The sequence below is a fragment of the Rattus norvegicus genome, chromosome 13 (assembly GCF_021556685.1).
Source record: "Rattus norvegicus strain SHRSP/BbbUtx chromosome 13, alternate assembly SHRSP_T2T, whole genome shotgun sequence".
Lineage (NCBI taxonomy): Eukaryota > Metazoa > Chordata > Mammalia > Rodentia > Muridae > Rattus > Rattus norvegicus.
In genome coordinates, this window is record NC_141546.1 from 80,330,819 (window position 1) to 80,355,031 (window position 24,213).

Genomic DNA, 24,213 nt, shown 5'->3' on the forward strand with positions numbered 1-24,213 from the left:
ACCTTGGGAGTGCTGGGATTACAGGTGTTTCCACCTAACCCAGCCAAAATCATTTTTAAAGAAGTGCTAATATAAAGTATGCATCACTGTTACACTTAAATTACTTAAACCTAAATAGAGTGGCAAACATAGGTAATTCCAAAATTTAGAAGGCAAAGAGTTCTCTCTTTGCAACATAAGAGTTCCTAGAGATCAAACTGAAGACTTCACAGGCTTAGTGGCAGGTGCCTTTATCTGCTGAGCCATCTCAAAAGCCCTACTGACCATGTTGTCATTAACTTTATTATACACAGCTGAACTCAATCAGAAACACTAACTACAAAATTTGTAACTGCCCAATGAATTGAAATAAAAGACTAAATTATAAGTTCACTTACACAAAACTTTAGCATTTGCTTTATTAAGGTAAAAACCTGTTCTTTCTAGACAAACTAAATTTTAAAATAAAATTTCACACCTTTTTTAAGTCAAGGATTTTAAAAAAGAATTTACAAATATTAAAAGAAGCACTGAGTACTTACAACAACATAGGTAAATGATGTTTGCACAGTCATGACAGTGAACACACATAACAGGAAAGGAACAAGGACAGGTGCAAACTCAACAGTGTAATTCCAGCTATCAGGAGAATGAAATAAAAGTTAAGGCTAGCCTGGGATATATCAAGAGCCTCTGTTTCAAATAAAAATTTAAGAGACTAAGACTTAGAACTTTAAAATTCTTCATTAAGTACTATGTAGTGTTTTACACAAATTTTTAAGTCTGGGAGGATCTCAAGATGCAGTGAAGAAAAAACAAGGGGAAAAATGCTTACAACGCCTTGCAGCCAGTTTTCTTTCACACGCATGGAGAATGCACATTCATGCCCAATTATTTTTATATGTATGTATTTTTGAGGAGGAAACAAATCAAGGAAAATAATCACAAAACAGAAACAATCCTAGGGGCAGTGGCATGAAATTGAAGAAAGAGCAATAACTGGGATTCTGCTTTTTTTTTTTTTGTATTTGAATTTTTTACAATGATAACATTCATTTAAAATGCACACCTAAACTTCCTTTAAGCAATTTACGGCCAGCAGTATTGGCTCTACTAAGATTTCATTTCCTTCTATTTTTGTTGTAGTAAAAAAAAAAAAAAAAACAAATGACAGCAACAAATCCTTTTACCTGTCAAAGAAAAGACAGAGTTGGGGGAGGAGGCACTTTGAAGAAACAGGACTTTTTAGTTGACTCTGGCATGACCCAGCACACGCACCAAAACTCATGATACATAAAACGAAAAAGGTGGAATACTGCGCCCACAGTACTGGAGGTTGTTTTTAGAAAGCTTAACTAAGAAACAGAAAATGCCAAGTGTGTTTTCCAGGGGTGGGAACAGGAACGTGAAATCCTACACCACCTAAAAGAGGTCCACAGTACTGACAGCAGGCTGGACCTGGGAAAGCGCGGGGGTGGGGAGAGCTCCGTGATCTCTTTTAGGTTTGGGCTCAGCGCCATGGTTTACAGCGAGCCAGGCTTGGGGTGCGAAGTCCCTGAGGGTGGTCAACAGCGTCTCCGGCGACATCTAAATTCTTGCGGAAGCCGAAGAAGGAGGACAACCTACACCTGAGATCTTCAGCTAAGCGGGGACAGCTTCGGAGAAAAGCAAAAGCGCCAACTTTTGCGTTCAACGTGGCATCTCCGTAAGGTTCGCCAAGTCTTCTCCGGAGTCCCAGCCCACGAGCGACCCCAACACCTTCCCGGGCTAGTGCCACCTCCCCACGGCCCGGCTCTCCCAGGGAAGCCCAGCTTGAGCCGCGACTGGCAGCTTGCAAAGGGGACCTGACCTTAAGAGGTGCTGGCCCGGATCACCGTCATCCCACCTGACACCTAGCCTGCGGGGCGCCCCGGCCGAGGCACAGTCCGACCGCCAACAGCCCTGGCGGCGCCCCCTCCCCCACCTCTGGGCGGCGACCTCAGCGCCGCCGCCCCGGGGCCCCCGCTCACCCAGGTAGCGGCTCCTCAGCCGGGACGGGTCTTCCAGCCCAAGGGACCTTTTCCTCACGTCCCACAACAGGTGCGGGCAGGAGCCACTCCGAGACATGGCTCTGCTGGGGCTGGGGTGGAAAGGGGAGACCACCGCGGGGGGTGGGGAGGGGAAGAGAGGGAGGGGACAGGCCGATCAACACCCGAGCGGCACCAGCACCATGCGCGCGCCGGGCCTCGCTGGCGCCGCGACTTAGAGGGCGGCAGCCACGGCCGCGCCTTCTCCCCGGGAGCGGAGAGGCACCCGGGCCACTGCTCGCCACATACTCTCCTCAGACTACCCAGAACATCTAGAGATCAGCAACAGTCCCCTCCCTCGACCCCCCTCCCGCAGGAGGCGGAGGCGAAGGCGGAGGCGGCCGCGAGCTCCTCCCTCTCCTCACTAGACCACGCCCCTCCCGGCCTTTCTCGCGAGAGGATGTCCACCGGCAACAGAAGCCGGCGTGCGTCACGATTGCCCTCACCCTAGGAGAGTAGATTAAGGCCGCTCTAGCCCACTCCTTAATTGTCTATGGATAAAAGAGTAATGACGGAAGCCGCTGAAATTGTCTCGCTCACGCCTCTCGATTCAAAGGAAAAAAAAAAACCGGGCGTGATGACTCATGCTTGTAATCCCAGCATTCGGGAGGCTGGACGATGGCAGGATCCAAAACAGCCTAGGTTACATAGCGAGACACCGACTCGAAAATAATAAGTAAATAAAAGAAACTCCGACAGGCGTGCGGCGTCATCTTTAGTTCGGGCGAGGAAAGCCCAGAAAGCTTATTTTAACTACACCCTTCTTAGTCAAAGTGAGGGACAGGACAGAAGCGCGGCTTCAGTTTCCCCTCTCCAAAATGTCCTCTAGGACCGGAAGGAGGTGAGAGTCTGACCACGCCTCTTCCGCTCTGTGAGGCCAGCCAATTAGAGCAGGCCGTTAAGCTTGCGCAATGCCTCGTCCGCCCAGCGCTTGCAGCCCTAGCTCGGCGACCTCTTTAGCACCTGTTGCCATGACTCCTCCTCTGTCTCCCACTCCCGCTCGCAGGGGGCGGGCTGGGGCGGGCTTTTGCTGAGCCTCCACCCCCTCAGCCTTCTCCGGACTCGGCCTCAAAGTGCTTCACCTCTGGCTGGCAGAGCCAGGGAAGGGCGCCCTAGGGCGGAGACGGACACCTAGCGCTGTAGAGGGAAAGTGACGAGCCGCCCTTCATTGTCAGCCAGGAACGCGGACACAGCGGCGCTCCCACCCAGCTGCAGTGGATCCTTAGGCCGCCGAGATGGCAGCTGCCGGCGCCCGAGGCCTGCGGGCCACCTACCACCGACTCATGGATAAAGTGGAGTTGTTGCTGCCAAAGAAATTGAGGCCGCTATACAACCACCCGGCAGGTAATGAATCCTGAACGGCTCGCACCGAGATCGTTCCTCTCCCTCCAAAACTGAGGCCCTGTGACAGTTGGGCTGCTATAGGAATCTCAGAGCCCCAGTCTCGTCCTCTAAAGGGAATCCGTCAAGTCTCATAGTCTTTCACCTTGTTTCATCTTAAATCTCCTCCCGAAAACCGAGTATCTCCACCTGGTACCCTTGTAGACTTTTGATGCCTTCGCTCCCTTAAACTACTCACACTCCCGACCTCACCTCTAGACTTGAACCTTAACCTCTGAGAGCCACGAAGGGGTCTTGGGCCACCATGAAACCCTCATTCTGCTCCCCTTTCTCCCTCCATGAATTTATAATGCACACGTGAGATAGAGCTGAAAAGGTCTCAGCCGAGGGTTTGGAGTAAAGGTCATACTTTAGTTCCTCTTGGCAGAGGCCTGCTGAATGAGCCCTCCCCAAAATTGGACGCTCCCCACCCCCCATCCCCTTCCCAGTTCAGTCAATGTCATTCCTGGTTCCATAGATCCAGTATGAGCCAGTCATTATGCAATCACTGACCAGGTTCTTTCTGAGCCTTTCTTATGTGAGCAGATATGAATACAGTTCTGTTCTACTTCTTACCAAGGTGTGACCTTGGGCAAAATTCTATACCTCTGTCTTATTTAATATAAAATGTATTCAGTGTGAAAATCAAAAATAACATCTGCTTGATTCTTTGAGGATGTTAACTGTCACAAGTACTGGATAAGAATTCCTGTAGTTGAAAATAACAATTCTTTAAGAATCTGGAAGACCCCTTTCCCTCTAGCCCTTTATTATAGTTATTAGTTTATTTCTAATATAAACGGGTGGTAGTAATACTTGGTGAGGACTAAAATCTGATTTATATTATAAAATTTTTCAAGCATAAAATTGAGGGAATAGAAAATTTTGCTCACAATGGAAAAATTGAGTTGCTAACAAAAAATGAAGTTCGCCTTTACATACATTAAATCCATAATCTACAGTTGATATTAGAAAGGTTTAGTTCTAAGAGATGAAGCAGCTCTCTGGAGCCTTGGCTGGTTGTTAAATCTGGTGTCCACTTTAATAGAATGATGTATATACCTCTGCATAGGTGCTAATTTTAACCACTTAATGGAATTACTGCAGTATGAAAACCATTATAAAACTTACTTTTAAGGAACTTTATTGATGAAGTTTGTTTAGTTACCTATTAGCTTTATGTTTTTTTTATTTTGTTATGTTTTACGGCAGATTTTCAGAAGATAATTTGACAGTCTATGTAATGATCTTCGTGTTACAAAATCAACAGTTCTGTGGCAATTTTTAGCCTCCAGCTCTGTGTTTAAGGCATGGAATGAGGGCAGTGTGGAGCAGGCTCAGATTTAAAGTACTAAACTAACAGGGAATTGTCAGCAAAGGCAGTCTTTTGTTGATCTTTTTCAAGACCCTGGTTTTTAGCCACCTGTAATTATTGTTTATAGTACTTAAACTGAAGAAGGGTACTTTGTGCATTTCACCCGGAAGTCTTTGGGTTACTTCTGTTTTGAGTATAATAAAAGGAACACAGATTTGGAAGACAGAGTTAGGTTAAGTCTTGACTTTAGCTGTATGACTTTGTCGTTAAAGAATTCCTTAAACCTTAGGAATCTTTTTGTTTGGTTGGTTGTTATTTTTTGTTTTTTGTTTGTTTGTTCCTGTTCATTTCTTCGAGACAGAATATCTCTGTGCAGCCCTGGCTATCCTGGTACTCACTCTGTAGACCAGCAGGCCTCCAACTCAAGAGATCTGCCTACCTCTGCCTCCTGAGTGCTGGGATTGAAAGTGTGAGCCATCACTCACTCCCTGGATAGAAATCTTTTAAAATTAAGAATGACTTTGAAAATTAAATGATTGTAATATCTGTAAGACATATAGAAAAGTACTTGTGGGCTGTGACACAGAAAAAAAACCCTGTGTCCAAACAAAAAAAACTAGAATGAACTTTCTCTTCCAAGTAAAGGGTTTAGGGCTTTTGTTGTTGTTGTTGTGCTTGTTTGTTTGCTTGCTTGTTTGTTTCTGAGACAAGGTTCCTTCTATCCCAGGTTGGCCTTGAACTTGCTGTGTAGTTGAGGTCTTGTTGTTGCCATTTGTTTTGCTTTTTTTAAATTAGATATTAACAGTGTTGGTGGCATGCTCCTTTAATCCCAGCACTCAGGAGGCAGAAGCAGGCAGATCTCCAAGTTTGAGTTTCAGGATAGCCAGGGCTGTAACACAGAGGAAAAAAACCCTGTGTCCAAAAACAAACAAAAAATACTAGATCTTATTACATTCTCCTGGCTGACTTTAAATTTGCTATGTAGAACAATCTGACTCACACTCAAGAGAAATCTTCCTGCCTCAGCTTCTCTAGTGCTGAAATTAAAGATGTGTACCACTGGGACCAGACACCTTATGTTTTCAGACCGAGTCTTTCACTGAACTGGAGCTCATAACGCAGCTAGGCTGACTTGCCATTGAGCACCAGGGATCTGCTTACCTCCACGCTCAGTTAAAGGCTACAGCCAGGTACCAGGGCTCCTTACTCACAAGGCAGTGGGAATGGAACCTGGAGCTCTGTGCATGCAAAGCAAGCACTCTATAACTAAGCCACATCTCTAGCGATTCAAATTTTGAATAATATGTAAAGATGCCTATCACTAAAAACTTATTTGTGATTGAGAAGTTGTAAGCACAGCAATATAGAAATGAACAAGCATGAGAAATATAACTTGGCTCACTGGTGTTTGAACAAAAACCTGAGAAAACAGGTTATTGTTCAACTCCTTACCCAGAATGAATAGTCCCTTTGAATACTATTGTACTTTAGCACTTGCTATTGAATGACCTTCTAAGCTTAGACTGCATTCATATATAAGGTTCTATTCAAAAGTTTTGAAAGGTTAGAATATTAGCAGTCAGAAAGTATATGTTGCTTATTATAAAGTTTTAGATGTATTTTTGTCATTGACAAATATTTCTAAGAGGTAACAAGAATATGTTTTATTTAGATATTTATCGTAATTGGAATACTCTGTGGCCTGGAATTTTGAGGCCTTTGTCATCTGTTTCCTTATAGAAATCATATGCTATAGTACAGAATGATTGCCTCTGTAGGAAAATAATAAAAATTAACTAAATGTGATTCCTAGACAAGTTCCTCAACTCACATAAGGGGTGTCATTTAATCCACCATCTAAGTAACTATGTATAAAGCATGTGCTGCAAACAAGCCAGTTGTATAACCGTGCTCTAAGCATTTGTCAGATCACAACATTAATGTTTACTTAAGACTTAGTTGTTGGTGTGGTTTGAGTGTCCTTTAACTCTTTAAATATTGAGATTTAGTCCTCATTGTGAGGCATTAAGTAACTGGGAATATAATCAGACTAAAGTGTTTGGAGGTGGAACCTTTGGGAAGTAATTAGAATGAGATAAATTCCTGAAAGTAAAGTACCTATGATTGGGTCCTAGTGGCTTTGGGTCAGAGGCCATGCATATACCTAAATGTATCCTTTTCCTCTCTTCTGAGTATGATGCTCTACCCTACCTCAGATCTCTGTCAGCAAGAAGGCCATCACTAAAAGGCCTTAGATCTGATATCTCTCTACTCAGGAGCCAAATGGTGGGTACTGGGAACTAAACCTGGTCTGTTCTGACAGCAACAAGTACTCTTAACCACTCAGCCATCTACCCAACCCCAGATGGTTCTTACCAAGTATTGGCCTTAGATATTTCATTGTAATAATGGAGCATGGATAAATATAGCTGGAGGGAAAAACATTACTAATTTTAAAAACATTCTTTTTTAAAAAAAAAAAGCTTGTGAACTATAAAATAAGGTAGATCATCCCAAGAAATGCATAAAATAAAATAACAATATTCATAATCCTGATCTTAGTGTTAAGTCAGAACCAGTTTTAGTACTATTAAAAATGCTTTTGACAGTCAGTAATGGTGTCAAATACCAACCTTCACATTCTAAGGATGTGTGTGTAGTTGGCCATATGGTATCACATATACTGTGTGAGTCTTGCACACTATGTGGAACTAAGAGGGGTTAGAAAGTGAAGAGAGTAAAGGATGAGACATAGTTGATTTGTGGATAGTAAACTATATTAGAGAAGTTCTGATATGCTGCTGAATGCTAGGGCAACTGCAGAAAACAGTTACACACACACACACACACACACACACACACACACACACACACAGAGGTTTGGATTTTTTTTTTTTTTTTGAGACAGAATGTCATATAGACCAGTTTGGCCTTGCAATGTAGCTGGGCTACAGCTGATCTTAAACTGATCCTCCTGCCTCTGCCAACTGAGAGCTGCACATAAAGAAAGAAAGAATGGCAAATCCCAGACAAGCCCAGAAACGAATGCCTGTACTCCAGCCCTGAGGAGATCAGGGGAGAGGATCGAGTGGTACTGCTGCAGCTTAAAAAGCTAAGCAAAGGAAAGCAGTGATAGAGAATGATGTGAAGGAATGGGAAGAGCTAGTAATCTCTGTGACCTTCCAACATTCAGTAAGAAAGCTTATCCTTCAGACACAACGAATACCAGTTCAGTGTTTGTAAGTGTATGTGTGCATATGCTTTTCCAGGAAGGAAGTCTTTTTATAGTAGGAAGAATCATATATACATATAGCCTATGTTCTGGACAGAATTCATGTATTCCACTGATGACAATTACTCCCAGCCAAAAAAAAATTAGGAAATAAAACTTAGTTTATAAGAGAACCTAGCTGGATATGGTTGTTGTACCCCTGTAATCCCAGCACTCAAGAGGAAGAGGCAAGCAGATCTCTGGGAGTTCTAGGCCAGCCAGGTTCACTAGTGAGTTCTGGGGCAACCATAGCTACATAGTGAGGTCCTGTCACAGAAAACCAAAAGGGGCTGGGAGGGAGAAAGGTATATCACATGGTGACACAAACCTGTAAGCCTTTTCCAGAGGCTGAGTCAGGAATCACCCCAAGTTCAAGGCCAGCCTGAACTGAGCTGTTTGTTCCAAGATACTTTGAACTAAATGATGAGATCCTATCTCAGAGAACAAAAAACCAAAACAAAAAGGAACTGAGCAAAGTGGCTCTGCAGGTAAACCTGAGTTTGATCCCTGGGACTCATGTAGAATAAGAGAACTGACTCTCAAAAGTTGTCCTCGGACTTTGATGAACACGCCTACTGCATGCATGCATCACTCTCACAAACACATTAAATAAGTAATGAGTAAGAAATATAAAAAAGAAAAGAAAAATAACTATTTCCCTTATCCTTAAATAGATCATAATTTTAATATACATAGAAGAGAGTCTGATATTTCTAAATTATCAATATTTGAGGCCTTTTCTACTTCTGAGAGTAGTAGAGTCTTAAGAAGGTAAAAATGTATTATTAAATTCTTTGTCTAAAAGTGTTCATTTATCTCCAAGAATGTTTCTTGTTGAGCTATAAAATGGAATTTTTATAAAGTGATTTTTTAATTCATTTCCACTTAATTATTTCAATAATAGTAAATATCAATACCTACTCTATTAATTTATTCTACTTCTGTTTATCCTGATCCTAAGATATTATAATCATATTAGATATTATAATTATCATTTATTTTTATGTTTTCCTGTGAGAATAACTCTTAATTGTGTATAGCCTAACCCTGTTTTTTCAGTCTCAATAATGTGTTGGCATTGCTACTATTTGAATGTCTACATCTAAAATATTTATTTCACTAATGTTTTTAGATCTAGTGACAGCTTCTATTTCTGAATTCATATATTATCTGCATTCACTATATCATCTGAAGATAAAACAAATTAGTTGAGGTCAAATGAAAGGGAAAACTAAGTTTTCTTTTAAACCTTTCTAGTTGTATTGTTTGGGCTCCACTCCCACCCGAGACGGGGTCTCACTACAAAGTCCTAGATGGCCTAGAAATCTCTGGGTAGGCTAGGAAAGCTTCAATTTCACAGAAATCTCCCTACCTCTGTTTCCTTACTACTGGAATTAAAAGCGTATATGGCCATACCCAGCCCTCCTTTTCTTTTTTAAAACTTTAAAGCAAAATAAAAAATAAAACAAAAGCAAGCTACTTTGAGGGTCACACCTGTAATCCTACTTGTCGTGGTTTGAATATGCATAACCCAGGGAGTCACACTATTGGGAAGTGTGGTCTTGTTGGAGTACATGTGGCATTCTTACAAGAAGTATGTCACTGTGGGGGTAGGCTTTGAGTCTCTTCTCTTAGCCACGTGGGAGCCAGTCTGCTCCTGGCTTCCTTTAGATGAAGATGTAGAGCTCTCAGCTCCTCCAGTGCCATGCCTGCCTGGAAGCTGCCAAGCTTCCCCACCTTGATGATAGTGGACTGAACCTCTGACCCTGTAAGCCAGCCCCATAAATGTTTTCCTTTATAAGAGTTGCCTTGGTCATGGTGTCTCTTGACAGCAATGCAGAGGAATGCAATCAATTCAGAGTCAGCCTGGGTTACCTGGGGAATTCCAAGCCAGTGGGGACTACAAAGTGAGACGATCCCTATACCCCTACCCCATCTCAAAAACAAAACAAAACAAAACAAAAACAAAAACAGCTACTTGTTTATATTTGCAAATATCCAACTCTAATTATTCATCCTGATATTAATGTGTCTATTGCCTTCAAGTATATCAGAAAGAAATAGCAATTTAGACTGTCTTACATATTTGCTGCTAACATTTTTTGTTTAGTACTTAAAACTTACTAAACTCATTTAAAGTTTGTTTTCGTCATTTAAAATGATCACTAATTAGGCCTGGAGAGATATCGCAACACTTAAGAATACTTGCTGGTTTTGCAGAAGAACTAGGTTTGGTTCCTAATACTCAGATGGTAGCTCATAACCATCTATAACTCCAGTTTTGGGGGTTCTGATACATCTTCTGACCCCATGGGCACTAGGTATAAACATGATACAAATACATTCAGGCAAAACACTCATAACATTGGTTAAAATATCTTTCTTGGTCCAGTCCTGGCCACCTAATTTCATGTTTGAAGGAGGGTTTGTTTGGTTGGTTGTTTGTTTGTTTGTTTGTTTGTTTGGTTGGTTGGTTGGTTGGTTGGTTGACTTTGTTATTGTCTTGTTCTCTTGGCATTTCTGCAGTTATATTTTTAAACTGTTGCCTAGCTTGGAACATTTGAGTAAATTAGTTACTAGGTTAACCTACTGGAAAATATTACTATTCACTAACCCAAATGTTCAACCATGTAAATTTTCAAAGAAGCCAAGAAGGACCTTACTCAGAAAACAATTTGGGGACAGCAATAGAATAAACAGTTTTGAAATGGTGGGAGTTGTGAGGATCCAGAAGAATTCAAAGAGAACATGGACACCTGTTCACCTGCAGACTGAGCAGGTACACTTTCTTGAGTAATGAACCAAGCGTCAAACAATAATAAAAACCAAACTAAGAAACGTGTACAGACTATAATCCAGGGGTTCATGTATGTCAAAGAAAAATGGTCATGGTGTGATGACAGGAACCTCCCCTACTCTCTCTAAATGAAATTACAGGAATCTGTATTCTGAGCTTAGAATAGTCTCTGTGGTCTAAGAATAGAGTAGCTTAGTAAAAGTCTAGTAAAGTCATGAAGGAAGCCTGTGTTCCTGAAAATGAGGAAACCATGATTCCGGCCTTGAGAAAGCAGTGTCGGTCAGGGCCATTCTCCATCAAACCTGCTAAAGTTTGAATATGTTTGATAAAGCCTCTATCCTTGACATGCATAAAGCCCAGTGTAGAAGACGGTAGAATAGATGAGCTGTTTTGGTTGTTCCAAGGAACATTTAGCTTAAACTGGAGATGCTAAAGAAGGTTTACTTGATAACCTGAAACCAAAAAAAAGCTTTCAAGGCATGGCAGGTACGGGTTAAGTATGTTAGTGTGGAGCTATAAAGCTTCACTGCTGTGTGGTTCTTTGCTGGGGCAGCTGGCTTGTGCACTCAAGTGTTTAACATCATCCAGGTCTCTTTCCCCACCAGAGGTCACTAGTGGCAACAGCAGAAGCAAGACCACTGGAACCACCTATTTATGTCAATTGTTTGCTTGGTTCCTATCTCCTGCACCTCTAATCCCAATAGTCACACAGACAAAACCAAAGCAGGAGGAACCTGAATTCAAAATCCAAGGTATACACAAAACCATGTCTCAAAAATATTTTTCTTTTAAATCATGTTTTTCCTTAGTATAATTTATTGTAAAATTCCACTTGGGTCCTTACCAAATAAATGCTAATGAATACTTGGATGTGCTGGAATTACAGGCTTCCTTGTACCACACAACAGTACATTGATGTAGTCCTTCAATAATTCTTCTTTTCCTCACCCTGCTCTCTGTTTTTGAGACAGGGTCTCCCTACTATCCTGGAATTTGATTTGTAGACCTCAAACTCACAGAGATCCACCTGCCTCTGGGATTAAAGACCTGCACCACCACACCCAGCTCTCTTCCTGAGTTTTTTGGGGATATTTTGTTTTGTTGAGATGGTTTCTCACTGTTTAGGCCATGTTGACCTAGAACTCCTACCTCAGCCTCCCAAGGCTGGGATTCCAAGCATGTACCACTTAGTCTTACAGAAAGTTGTTTGCAATCTTGCTCAAGGTAGAAAGAAAGGGACTGACTGTGATCAGAGCAGCACTGATCAGAACTAACTGTAGCAAAACAAACACAGATAGATTTTTTTCCTACTCAATTAAAAGCATCAAAAATTAGAACCTTCTCATAGCTTCAATGTTCTCAACAACCATTTCAGCACTGTCTACAAATTTGTTCCACAGCTTAGAATATAAATAGTGCAGGTGAAGGTATATGGGAAAATATAAAAATAATTTGATATGAGATACCCAGGAAAATAAAGCTTAGCATTATAATTATACTCACAAAGACATGATCTGTGATCTTCAAGTGTTTGGAAAATTCTAAAATGATACCCTAAGATTAGATTGAAGTATGAACTACTACCATGTGTAAAGTCTTGTGTTTCTAATCTCAGCAACACACACACACACACACACACACACACACACACACACACAAAGCTAAACCAGACTTACCAATGCCAGCTCATGAAAACAGGTTCTATCGTTCTTAAGTACTGGCTGGATGAGTTCCAGGACTCTCTACTTTGGGTTTGCTCTGAATTACTTAATAAGGCATTGAGGCTGCTGGATAGTTGTTGCTGTACTTTGTTTGGGGGCCAACTTCAAGAAAAAAATGTTTATGTTCAATACAGATGAAAAAGACTGAGTCTTGAAATATAAACCAAGTTAGCCTTGAATTTGTGATCTGCTTGAAGCTTCTGGTACTAGTATTATAAGAACTACACGAGGGGTTGGGGATTTAGCTCAGTGGTAGAGTGCTTGCCTAGCAAGCGCAAGGCCCTGGGTTCGGTCCCCAGCTCCGAAAAAAAAAGAAAAAAGAAAAAAGAAAAAAAAAAAGAACTATACGACTACACATAGCCACCAAGTATTGTCAGTTCGTAGTTGGGTGAATCTGAAGATGATGGAAATCACAAATAAGGAGAGCTAAGTAGATTTTAAACTCTGTGTATGTGTACATACATATCTACTTTATGCTTGTACATGCATCTTTATTCATTATAGTAATAGATTAGTAATATAAACTACTTTCCATTATGCTGACTGACTTTCCTTCATTACTGTTCATGCAAGTATGAACTGTGCAGCTACTTGATAATCTTCACAGGTAAGTAGATAAGCAGCTACTGTTTCAAGTGTACTGTGGAAGGCTGAGAAAGCACGGCGCTGTAGACCTGTCATCCCAGCATGCAGTTGGTGAGGCAGGCAGACCTTTGTGAGGTCCAGGCCAGGTGAGCTACACAGTGAGACCTGATCTCAAAAACAGAAACCAAAAGAGGCAGAGGCCAAGAGCATTGCCGCAAGCTTGAGCACAGACTGGGATTTGTAGCGAGACTTTGTCCCCAAATCCTCAAGTGAAATGCATTGTGACAGCTGTTAAATCTCCTGTGTTAAAATCTCACTGAATTGGTCAGTTTGGCTACAAGAATAATGAGAATTAGTCTGAGGTATAAAAAGAGTCCAGGACTATGTTAAACTGTGGAAAAATAGTCCAGGGTTATTGCCACTCAATGTTGAAGGCAAGTGATAGCCCAGCTCCTTAAGTTGTGGCTCACAACCCTCGAACTGGTTACCGTAACAACCAAAACTTGACTCAAGCTTAAATACATAGGAGTTGAATAGATGGCTTAATAGTTAAGAGCTCTGTCTGTTGTTCTTACAGGAAGATTCCCAGCACCTACATAGTGGCTCACTGTCTGAAACTCCAGGTCCAGGGGGTCCAACACCCTCTTCTAGCCTCCTCTGGACCCAGGCACAGAAGTGGTACACAGACATACATGTGAGCAAAACACTCATATAAATCAAATCAATTACATAGTGAACCTAAGGTGTTTCTGATAGCACTTATCCTTGTTATAGTGCACAGTTTGACTACAACCTTAGTTCTGAACACGGGGTATACACTGTGTGCCAGGCATACATTCACTACAAGCAGTGTCAGCAAATACTGCCTGAAATATCTCACTCAGATATAAGACTACTGTATGTTATAAATCGCATTAATTTACTCTCTATACAAAGTACAAAGCTCTTACAGAAATATGATGGTTTAATTACAGAAAGGTTTTGAATATTTTTACCTTTTTTGCTCTGCATGTAAGCACCAAATTCATATATCTTTGGATTGGATTGTCAGAGTTTTTGATAATAAAAAATTACTGAGTACTGGAAAGGTGGTTCATGATTTAAAAGAACTTGTTGCTCTTCCACAAAACCAGAAATCTGTTCCTAGCACCCACATCAGGCAGCTTACAACTTCCTGTAACTCTAGCTCCAAAGGATCTGATGAATCTCTGTGAGTTTAAGACCAGCCTGATCTATTCCAGGCCCTTACTCAAAAAATTATGCTTATAAAGTAGAATATTAAGGCAGTAGTAATAGACATGAGCATAAATAATATTTTTAACCTTGGATTTGCTTATAAGTCACTCTTTTATATTAAATTGCATAATGTTACATAATGAAATAAGCATTCCCGGATTAATGGGACATGCCTGTAGAATCTTAGCATTAGTTCCAGGCCAGCCTGAGCTACCGTTTAGCAAGAGTGTCTAAAAAAAGGGAAAAAAGGGGGGAATGTATTTTGTTGAGCCCATGTATAAGAAAGAACACATATACTATTAAGTATTCTGGTACATAACTAAACTTGGCAAGTTTAGTTACATTTTAAAGTTCCCAGACAAAATCTGCCATCTCTCACCCTACCATATCTTTGAGGTAGAAAGAGTTGTCTGCGGATCTAGTACAGGGCACTAAAGAGTTCGGAGCTCACGTCCCACTTAATGCTACTCACCAGGTACATGGCTTGAATGAATCCTACAGCTTCTCTGGGTTTCCAACCCCCTCTGGATGGCATGCTTCTCAGATTGTAGGTTATCCAAGAAAAAGTTTTTCTTTTTCCTTTGTTTTATTATTATGTAGCCCAGGCTGACCTCAGACTCAATGTGTAGCCCACGCTGGCTATGAATGCACAGCATACTCCTGCCTCAGCCTTTCAAGTGGTGAGATTATAGGTCTGAGGCACCTCACACAGGTCAAGATTCACTTCAAATGCTTCAGATATTTACTTGCCATTTTAAACAAAGCAGATGAGTACCAGACTGACTAAAACAAGGACCTTGCTACTAAGGAATCTTTGGGACCCTGTCTCAAAAATAGACATTAGATAAGTGAGTGTGTATGTGAAATAATGTATAATATGTTTATGTTGAAAATGTTAAATAAGATAGAATATACAGAATTTTTGTAAGACCTCTTAATAGGTACAGATGATAAATTAACATCTATAGCCACAATTTTTAATAAAATGAATGAACATTACTAAAGCTTATCTAACTAAAATTTTATAATTTGATATTTCCTCTAAAGATTTGATATTTCCTCTGTGACTAAGGTTTCAGTTCAAAGCAAAGCACTGGGAAAGATTTCCAGAACTACCTCCATTGTTTCTTAAGCTTGTTTTTATTTTTATTTGTATCTATTCGCGTGTGTCCGTGTGGGTTGTTGATACAGTACAGTGCCTGCAGAGGTCAGAAGAGGACATCTGGAACTAGAGTTGCCGCGGTTGTGACCCACTGACATTGGTGCTCAGGACTGAACTCAGGTCTCCGTAAAGGCAGTGTGTGCTCTTAGCGGCTGGGCCATCCTTCCAGCCCCACCTTAGCTTGTGCCACAGCCCCTGGCTCACCGTAGCCTATTCTACTGTGATAAATACAAGTAGTTGGCAAGACTATCAAAAGACACGTAGAAGATCGGGATCTTAGTACAGGGTGTATAGAGAGCAGAGGAGAATTTGGTGTCAGCTGATAGAGGAATGCATAGAACACATTGGAGTATTTCTCAATTTTTCTTTCTTTTATATTTCAGGCCCCAGAACAGTTTTTTTCTGGGCTCCGATAATGAAGTGGGTAAGTCTTAGTTTTATTAAGAGTAACTTAAAATAATTAATTCCTTAATAGAAATTTACTAATTAAAAATAGATTTTATAAGGCTGTATACTACCTACCTTTATCTGCACTATTAACTTTATCAGAAAGGGTTTTTTTGGGGGGGTTTGTTTTCTTTTTGTTTTTGTTCTTTTTTTGTTTGTTTGTTTGATTGTTTGTTTGTTTTTTGCCTGGATATCCTAGAGCTCACTCTATGGATCAGGCTGTCCTCAAATTCACTGCCTCTTGAGTGCTGGTATTAAAGTCATCTTTCACTATCACTAAGCCTAAATTCTTAACAAAAGATAGAGTCATGAATGGTGATATACCCTATTATCCTAGTACTTGACTGACAGAGATAGGAATATAGGAACGTCTATCCGCTGGTTATATATAGAATTTGAGGCCAGCCTAAAGTGTATATGACTATGCCTAATATGTGTATTACATAAAATCATTTGGTGTAAATGATAGACCTTAGGACCTCTGGCTCTAAGATTAATAGTTTTACTCTAATATATACTCTATGTATATATAATATATATTCATTCTAGTGGCTATTTATAGCAAATCATTACATTTATATTGAAAAGGATCTATTTGAAACTTTTTACAAATGAGGATCTTCAGGCCCCATCACACATCTACTTACTCAGTCTGAAAAGAATCCAGGGATAGAGCCCAACAAGCTGTTTTAATACCCTCTCCAAGTTTGAAAACTGTTGGTCCGTGAGCTTTAATATGACAAAATACATATAAAATTCTACCTTAACCAGTTTTGCTTTTCTATTTTAAATATGCATCCCAAGAATGTTCAGTGCTTTATCATATAGCCTGTCTGCAAAGACTTTGCATCTTGGGGACTTTGGGATCATTACACACTCCCCTACTTACTGTTCTTTCTCCTAAATACCATCCTACTTGTTGGTTGTGTCTGTGAGTTTGACTGTTCTAGGTACCTCATGGAAATGGGAGCATGCAATATTTTTAAAAGATTTTTTTAAACATCTGTGTCTGTGTGCATGTATTTTCACATTACTGATGCCTGAGGAGACCAAAGAGCCTGTCAGATTCTCTGCAGCTGGAGTTAGAAGCATTTGTGAGCTACTCAACATTGGTGCTAGGAACCTAACTAGTCCTCTGCAGGACGAACAAGGGCTCTAACTGCTGAAACATCTCCCCAGTTCCACGGAATCATGCAATGTTTATAACTGGTTTGTGTTCTCCAGGCTACAGCATGTCAGAATTTGCTTGTTTTGTAGCTGAATAATACCCACTGTGTTGCTGGATGTAGGTCTGGCTGCTTGCTGCTTGAAAGCCAGTACTGTGGAGCTAAGAGTTGGTGGGAAAGAAATAAGGTTTATTGAAGGTCTGGCAGCTTCGAAGACAGGGGAGACTTTTATGCTGCTGCCTCTGACTTCCAACCTACTCCATTCCTCCAAAAAATTGTTAGGAATTAGGTGTAAGAAAGGACTTTTAGTATGAATATGGTTGGACACATCTTTAATCCCAGTACTCAAGAGACAGGCAGTCAGATTAGTTCAGAGACAACCTATTCTACATAGAAAATGATCATTTAAACGTGGGTGGTTGTTAGAAGACCACACAGAGACCAGTTGCAAGAATAATTCATGCAGGCAGAGCCCTTATCATCTATAGCATTTGTCTCCCTTTTTTTTTCCTTCTTTTTTCTCCCCTGGGTGTAACATTGCAATGGGCCTTTAACTTCCTGAAGATCTTAAAACAGAATTGTTTTATTTTATTGATTTGCAGTACTACAGATTGATCCCAGGGCCTACATATACTAGGCAGGTAGTGCATCCCCAGCCTAACATGCTAACCCTGGTGCAAGTTAAGTCCCAGCACTTTACATGCTCTATGTTAGTCAGTGCACAAACTAAAGAATGCAGAGGAGCGGTTACATATCTGGGTGGAATTTTAAGTTGCCAGATGCTTTGGTTTGAGGTTTTTATTTTGCTTTTGGTTTTGGTTTTGTTTATAGTACTAAGAATTAAACTGAGGGCCTCGTGCATGGATGGCAGAAGTGCTTTATTATGGAGTTACATCTGTTTTTACCTTTTGTTTTGAGATATTGCCTCAGTAAACTGCCCAGATTTGCCTTGAAGTTTTGATCCTCTCTTAACTTCTTAGTTTAGAACAGGCCCTTACTAAAATACCTATGCTGACCTTTGACCTCACTCCGTTGTTAGGACGGGCCTTTAACTTATGATCCTCCACCCTTCCCCCATACCTTGAATCACACACAGGCTTACACCAGCTAGGCACAGCTCATTGCCAAGCTTTCCAAGTGATGCTGAAGTTAAGATATGTGTGGTGTGGTTCTACAGAAGACACTGAAGGTGTGGACAGCAGGAGTGGGTGGAGGTAGAAACAGCTCAGTGGTTCAGAGCACTTGCTGCTCTTGCACATGTCTAGACTCAGCTCCCAGCATGTACACAGTACCTCACTGTCAGCTATAACTCCAGTTTCATGGGTTCCAGTGCCCTTGTCTGGCCTCCATGGGCACTGCATACAAATGGCATAGGTGTATACATGCTGGGAAAATGCTCATACATACAAAAAATAAAAATAAAAATTTTAAGACACCAAGGAAAATATGGCCATGTGTACTTTAATATTAAAGAAAAATCATCTAGGGCCAGTACGAACTCAGATGATACAGGCTCCTTTGGCTAAGCCTAAACTCAATTTCTGGGAGACTCACTTGGTATAAAGAGAGAACTGACACCCACAGCTTGTCCTGTGACCTCTACATATGCACTATGGCACATGTACGTGTTCACAAAAATAAGTACATTTCTAATAATAAGAAAAATCATCTAGGGGCTGGGGATTTAGCTCAGTGGTAGAGCGCTTACCTAGGAAGCGCAAGGCCCTGGGTTCGGTCCCCAGCTCCGGAAAAAAAAAGAACCAAAAAAAAAAAAAAGAAAGAAAAATCATCTAATAAACTAAAACTGAGTGAATTTTTCTGATACTTTAAAAAACAAAGATTATTGACAGAAAACATGAAAAAGCACTCCTGAATTTGTTGTAGGGGTTTTTGTTTGTTTGGTTTGGATTTTGGTTTTTGGTTTTTGGTTTGTTGTTGTTTGGTTGTTTGGGTTTTTGTGGTTTTTTGTTTTGTTTTGGGATTTTTCTTTTTTGTCTTGCTGTGAATTTTCTTAATGGTACGGGCATTATTATGATTATAGCTTTCATGAGGATATTCACAAATATTTTATGTTTAATTTAAAATTAAAAATGATTATGTCACACTCCTGATGCTCTACCATGTCTTAATGTATATTTGCAGGGATTGGTATGTGCTGGATTAGCTGACATGGCCAGACCTGCAGAGAAACTCAGCACAGCTCAATCCACTGTGCTGATGGCTACAGGTAAATTAAACACTTCATATGCTACTGTTGTGTAACTATTTCTGAGGAGATGTGAGGAAAATGTCTATGCATTACAGGTAGGAGTTGATACAACCAAAGTTAAACTCATTGAACCAATGAGTTTCTTGGAGTTACTTATAGAAATAAGGGTAAGGGGTTACTTACCCAGCATGGGTGATGGCCAGAAAACATGGAACTCAATGCAGGCTGTTTAACAGGTTGAAAAATGTTTCTTCTAAGTACCTCAATTAGTCTGAATGTCTTCCAGGAAACTTGCTTGTTTGAGAGTTTCTCTCAACAGTCTTTACTATTTATAATAAGCTTGAAGAGAAAGGAACTTAAGTGCTACTGGTCACTTTTAGGAACTTCCTGATACTTTTGAATTTACTTCTTGTGTTTTAACTAGCTTCTCTTCAGATCATCATGAGTCTTTTCAAATTTATTTTTGTTGAGAATTTCATACATGTTATAATGCTTTGATCAAATCATCCCCTTACCATATTTCCCTCCCAACAACAACAATAAACTTCCTGAGTCTTAACAAACTTACTTCCAAGATGGCTATCCCGAAAGAGATTTCTACACAATAGCTACATACGAGCTGAAAAGATAGCTCAGCCTTTAAAGGCCAGTCTCACAACTGAAATTAACCAGATACAACGAAACTCTCTTTGGTCTTACATTCATTAAATGATTTTATTTTTCAAATGTCTCCATACATATTTACTGACATATTATCTATCTTTAGGAAACCTACTGCATTATAGATAGTAGTCAGGAAGGCTATTAGAAATAAGTATCTGCTTGAGATTTTGCCTTTCAGATTTTTGCAGTCTTTTGGAAAGATGATATAGTTAATATGACTGGTTCCTAGCAAGTCTTCCTCTAATGTAAGAACTGAGAATTTCATGTAACACTGAAAATTATATCATGAGAATTTTTATGTAATATATAATGCAGAAGAATCTATACCTTTAAAAAATGTTTTATTTCAACAGGGTTTATTTGGTCAAGGTACTCACTTGTAATTATACCAAAAAATTGGAGTTTGTTCGCTGTTAATTTCTTTGTGGGGTCAGCAGGAGCCTCTCAGCTGTTTCGGATCTGGAAGTAAGCCTACTACCAAGGTGCTTTTAGAACTGGTTCAGAAGTCACACAGTGGCTGTGTTTGTATCAAGTGTAATATTGACTTAATTGTGCATGAAAGAGAAATGTGTTGTTTCTATCAGAGTTACAAATAAGTTAAAAGCTGCTAAGCCAGGGGCTGCCAGTCTCAGCAGGCTAGGCCTTGAAAGACAATCAGCAGCAGGGAACCCCAGGAAATTGGGCAGACCTCCACTTGGGGATAGCATTGGGGACCAGGAGACTTGAGTAGCCTGCATTGGCTTGGATTGTTATGCTAGGGCCCAGAGGCTGGAGTGGGTGGGTGGGGTGCTGAGTTTATTGTCTAAATGGGTTCTCATTTTTCATTCTCTCTCTCTCTCTCTCTCTCTCTCTCTCTCTCTCTCTCTCTCTCTCCCTCTCTCCCTCCCTCCCACCCTCCCTCCCTGCCCCCCTCTCACACACACACACACACACACACACACACACACACACACACACACACACAACTGTATTAGCTAATTTTCTGTTGCTGATAAAATACCATGACCAAAAGCAACTTGAACAAGAAAGAGTTTGTTTAGTTACAGTTCTAGAGGGGCAGAGTCTATGATGGTGGGAAATCATGGCAGTAGGAACAGCTTGGCTACAGGAGCAGGGTGGGGGTTTCCATTCACCATATAAGAAGCAGAGAGAGAGAGAGAGAGAGAGAGAGAGAGAGAGAGAGAGAGAGAGAGAGAATGAGAACAAGAAGAAGAAGTGGAGCATGACTGTGAAATCTCAAAGCCAGCCCTAAGTAACAATACTTTTTCCAGCAAGGCTCCACCTCTTTCCTTTTCTTTCTTTCTTTCTTTTTTTTTTTTTTTTTTTTTTTTTCTGGTGCTGGAGACCGAACCCAGGACCTTGCGCTTGCCAGGCAAGCTCTCTACCACTGAGCTAAATCCCCAACCCCAAGGTTCCATCTCTTAAACATTCTATAACTTCCCAAACAGTACCACCCTGGGGACCAAGTGTTCAAATACATGAGCCCTATGGACAGCATTTCTCATTCAGACTAGCACCACAACATATAAAACTCATGATGTACAAAGTAAATTCCATCATCATCCCTTTTCACTTGCTTTCAACTATATGTATAGGAATTTTATATAAATATTCACATTGGCCATAAGTCATTCAAGATTGAATATAAAGGGCTGGAGGGAAGGCATGCCTGTTAGGAGTGCCAGCAGCAAATTTGACCTTTAGCACCCATGTTATGTGACTCACAACCGCCTGTAACTCCAAGCTCCAGGAAATCCAGTTTCTGGTCTCTACAGAAACCTATACACTTCCACATGTACACATAAACACATACACACAAATAATTCTTTTTTAAATAAAAAAAAATGAAAATAGGTCAGTCAGTGTGGCTTAGAGACCCAGTGCTTGCCTAGCGTATGTGAGCCCTTGCACTGGACCCTACTCACGGGAAATTTTTTAAGAGTATGTGTGTGATAAAAATTACAATTTATATAATAAACTTATGCCATTTAAATGGTTAAAGTCTGAAACAGAGTAGAAGCAAATGAACCGTCTGAGTGTTTCACTCTTCCTTCTGCCTGTTTGTAAGCTCTATGGAGGATTATGGTTACAATGGGGGGAGTGCTTCCCATTCTCTCTGTGCTGTTGTTATTGATAACGATTGTCTCTCTGTTTTCTTTATAGATATAATCAAGAACTCAAATCTAAAGGAATCCAGTAAGAGAGTTCCTGATCACCTGAACATTCTAGATGTGGACAGAAACATTGAAACCTAGTGTATTTGATTACTGATAAGGTGATGCTAATATTCTGATAACATTTGAAAAGAACGAAAACAAAATCTAACTGTAATTAATAGCTAGCACTTGACTTCACAAAAAAAAATAAATAAAGCAAACTTTTAGTAACAGTCTGTCTTTACATATGCCTCAAGGAACTGTGGATAGCACCAACGTTGTTTTCTACCCTTTGTCCATAATAAATCCTACTTGGTCATACGTCCCTCCAGCTTTATCTTTTAGTTAAGCAAAATGTAAGAGCAAACACATTCAAGCAAACAGAAACATGGTCAAAGGGTTAAAAACTCTGTTCACTAGTGTGGGATGGTCGAGTGGCTGCAAATGGAAGGACAGAATGTCCAAGGGCGAAAGAGACACAGTAGAATGACTAGCAAAATGGATTAAACTGTGTTAAAACATTCTAACTGGACCTTCTTTCATCACTAGAGATTTTTAAGTCAAATGGTTGTAGTGATGAACTGAGACATTTTGTTGTTCTATTTTTTGCTGTTTGTTTTCTTTAAGACAGAAACTTGCTATATATAGCCTAGGGTAGCCTCCAACTCTCCTCTCCTGACTCAGTCTCTTAAGTGTGGAGATTACAGAAATGTGCTACCATTCCCAGCTTGAGATAATGTTAACACAGCCTGGCTGATAGAGTATCAACCTTTTAATTACTTCAGTAATTGATATAATAGAGCACAAAAGGCTCTAGAGTCCGTCTAGCCTGACCTTACATCGCAGTTCTCTTATTTCTAGGCTGACTTTGGTAACTAAGTGTCTGTGGAGCACTTGCAACCTAGCTAGGCTTTCAGTATCTGCTTGGAATCTTTGCTTCAGGGTCTAGGACACTCTGGGCATGGGTTACACTGGAAAATTACCATTCTATTGACTTGGCCTTAATTTTGAAGTACTGAACTAAAACTATCAGTAAAACAAGTCTTCATTAGTACCATGAGTCAGCAAAGCAAAGTATTTCAATATTTGAAGAAATGAGAGACCTTTTCAGTAGTTTGAATCCAAGACTTGTGCATGAGAAACGCACTAACACAAGCAAAGGACCTTTAAGATTATACTGTATGACAGGGTTAGAGAGACAGCTCAGTGGGTAAGAGTGCTCACCGCTCTTCCAGAGCGCCTGGGTTCAGTTCCCATCATCCACATTGCTACTCACAGCCATCTCTAGCTCCAGTTCCAGGGATCCAGAGCCTTCCAGCCTTTCTGGGCACTGCACACTCTTAGTGCAGACAAAACACTCGTCCCTTATAATCTGTCTTTGAGGAGGAAAGGCTAGAGAATTGGGTGTGGGCAAAAGTGAAAGGCTTCTGAACAGTCATTACTACTTTTCATAAGGCATATTTATCTGTTTGCCGTATGTGTACATGTGTTTCCAAGAGTAAGAAAAAACATGAAGTGTGGCACATACTGAAAAAACTTAGTATATGTTAGCTGCAGACATGTGCTGCACAGCTGCAATCCCAACATTGGAAAGGTGTTACATAGTTGTAATTCACACACTTGGGATGGATGGAGGCATGAGGTTGAGAGTTCAAGGCTCATCTCAGCTACATGAAACGCTGTCTCAAAAAACAATAAGCTTGGTGGTGATACCTTCAATCCCAGCACTCAGAGGCAGGCCGACCTCTGAGTTTGAGGCCATCCTGCTCTACAGAGTAAGTTCCAGAACAGCCAACAAAGGTACACAGAGAAACCCTGCATACGAAAACTATACTGATTCATCTTGCAGCTACTCTGGTAAAGACTTACAAGAGTTTCCTTCGTAGGCGTCTATCATTGTAGGCGCTGAACTCCGTGAGAGGAACTTCCACAGTAGCACAAGTCAGCATGTGAATTGTGTGTCAAGCTTCTCTGCCAAGTCCTTGTAGACAGCTTTGGAGTAAGCTTTCTTAGTGCCACTGAGATTCTAACTCAGCCGTGCCACGCTGACTGTGACTCTC

The 24,213-nt window shown here is 40.6% G+C and overlaps 2 protein-coding genes and 1 long non-coding RNA gene across 30 annotated transcripts in view; 1 reads left to right on the forward strand and 2 right to left on the reverse strand.

Moving 5' to 3' along the window:
• The window catches only part of Dcaf6 (DDB1 and CUL4 associated factor 6), a 101,750-nt gene extending 98,878 nt beyond the window's left edge, over window positions 1–2,872 (reverse strand). For 19 of the 26 annotated variants that reach the window (XR_015635125.1, XR_015635124.1, XR_015635123.1 and 16 more), the window contains exon 1: window positions 1,989–2,319. Coding sequence is in view for 12 of the 26 variants with exons in the window: in XM_087580255.1 (XP_087436381.1) it covers window positions 1,989–2,085 (97 nt within the window). In the remaining 14 variants the exon portion in view is untranslated. 26 annotated transcript variants of the gene reach the window in all.
• A 162-nt stretch (window positions 2,873–3,034) lies between these two features.
• Window positions 3,035–22,474, forward strand: Mpc2 (mitochondrial pyruvate carrier 2). Of its 3 annotated transcripts, none has more exon segments than NM_001077643.2 (5): window positions 3,035–3,389; window positions 15,896–15,936; window positions 19,268–19,352; window positions 20,351–20,462; window positions 22,161–22,474. In NM_001077643.2, coding segments are annotated over 5 exon segments (384 nt in total). In that variant the 5' UTR covers window positions 3,035–3,280; the 3' UTR covers window positions 22,198–22,474.
• LOC148001736 (uncharacterized) lies at window positions 3,085–9,482 on the reverse strand. The gene is made up of 2 exons (XR_015636132.1): window positions 5,577–9,482; window positions 3,085–5,161 (listed from the first exon to the last, which is right to left on the reverse strand). It is a non-coding gene; the product is annotated as an uncharacterized LOC148001736 (long non-coding RNA).
• Window positions 22,475–24,213: the final 1,739 nt, after the last annotated feature.

Excerpts from the sequence above, each read along its gene's own strand:
- Mpc2 (XM_087579801.1), top strand. The coding sequence starts at position 3,281 with ATGGCAGCTGCCGGCGCCCGAGGCCTGCGGGCCACCTACCACCGACTC. Across the intron at positions 15,937-19,267 it reads GGGCTCCGATAATGAAGTGG|GGATTGGTATGTGCTGGATT; the intron begins GTAAGTCTTAGT and ends GTATATTTGCAG. Across the intron at positions 19,353-20,350 it reads CACTGTGCTGATGGCTACAG|GGTTTATTTGGTCAAGGTAC; the intron begins GTAAATTAAACA and ends TTATTTCAACAG.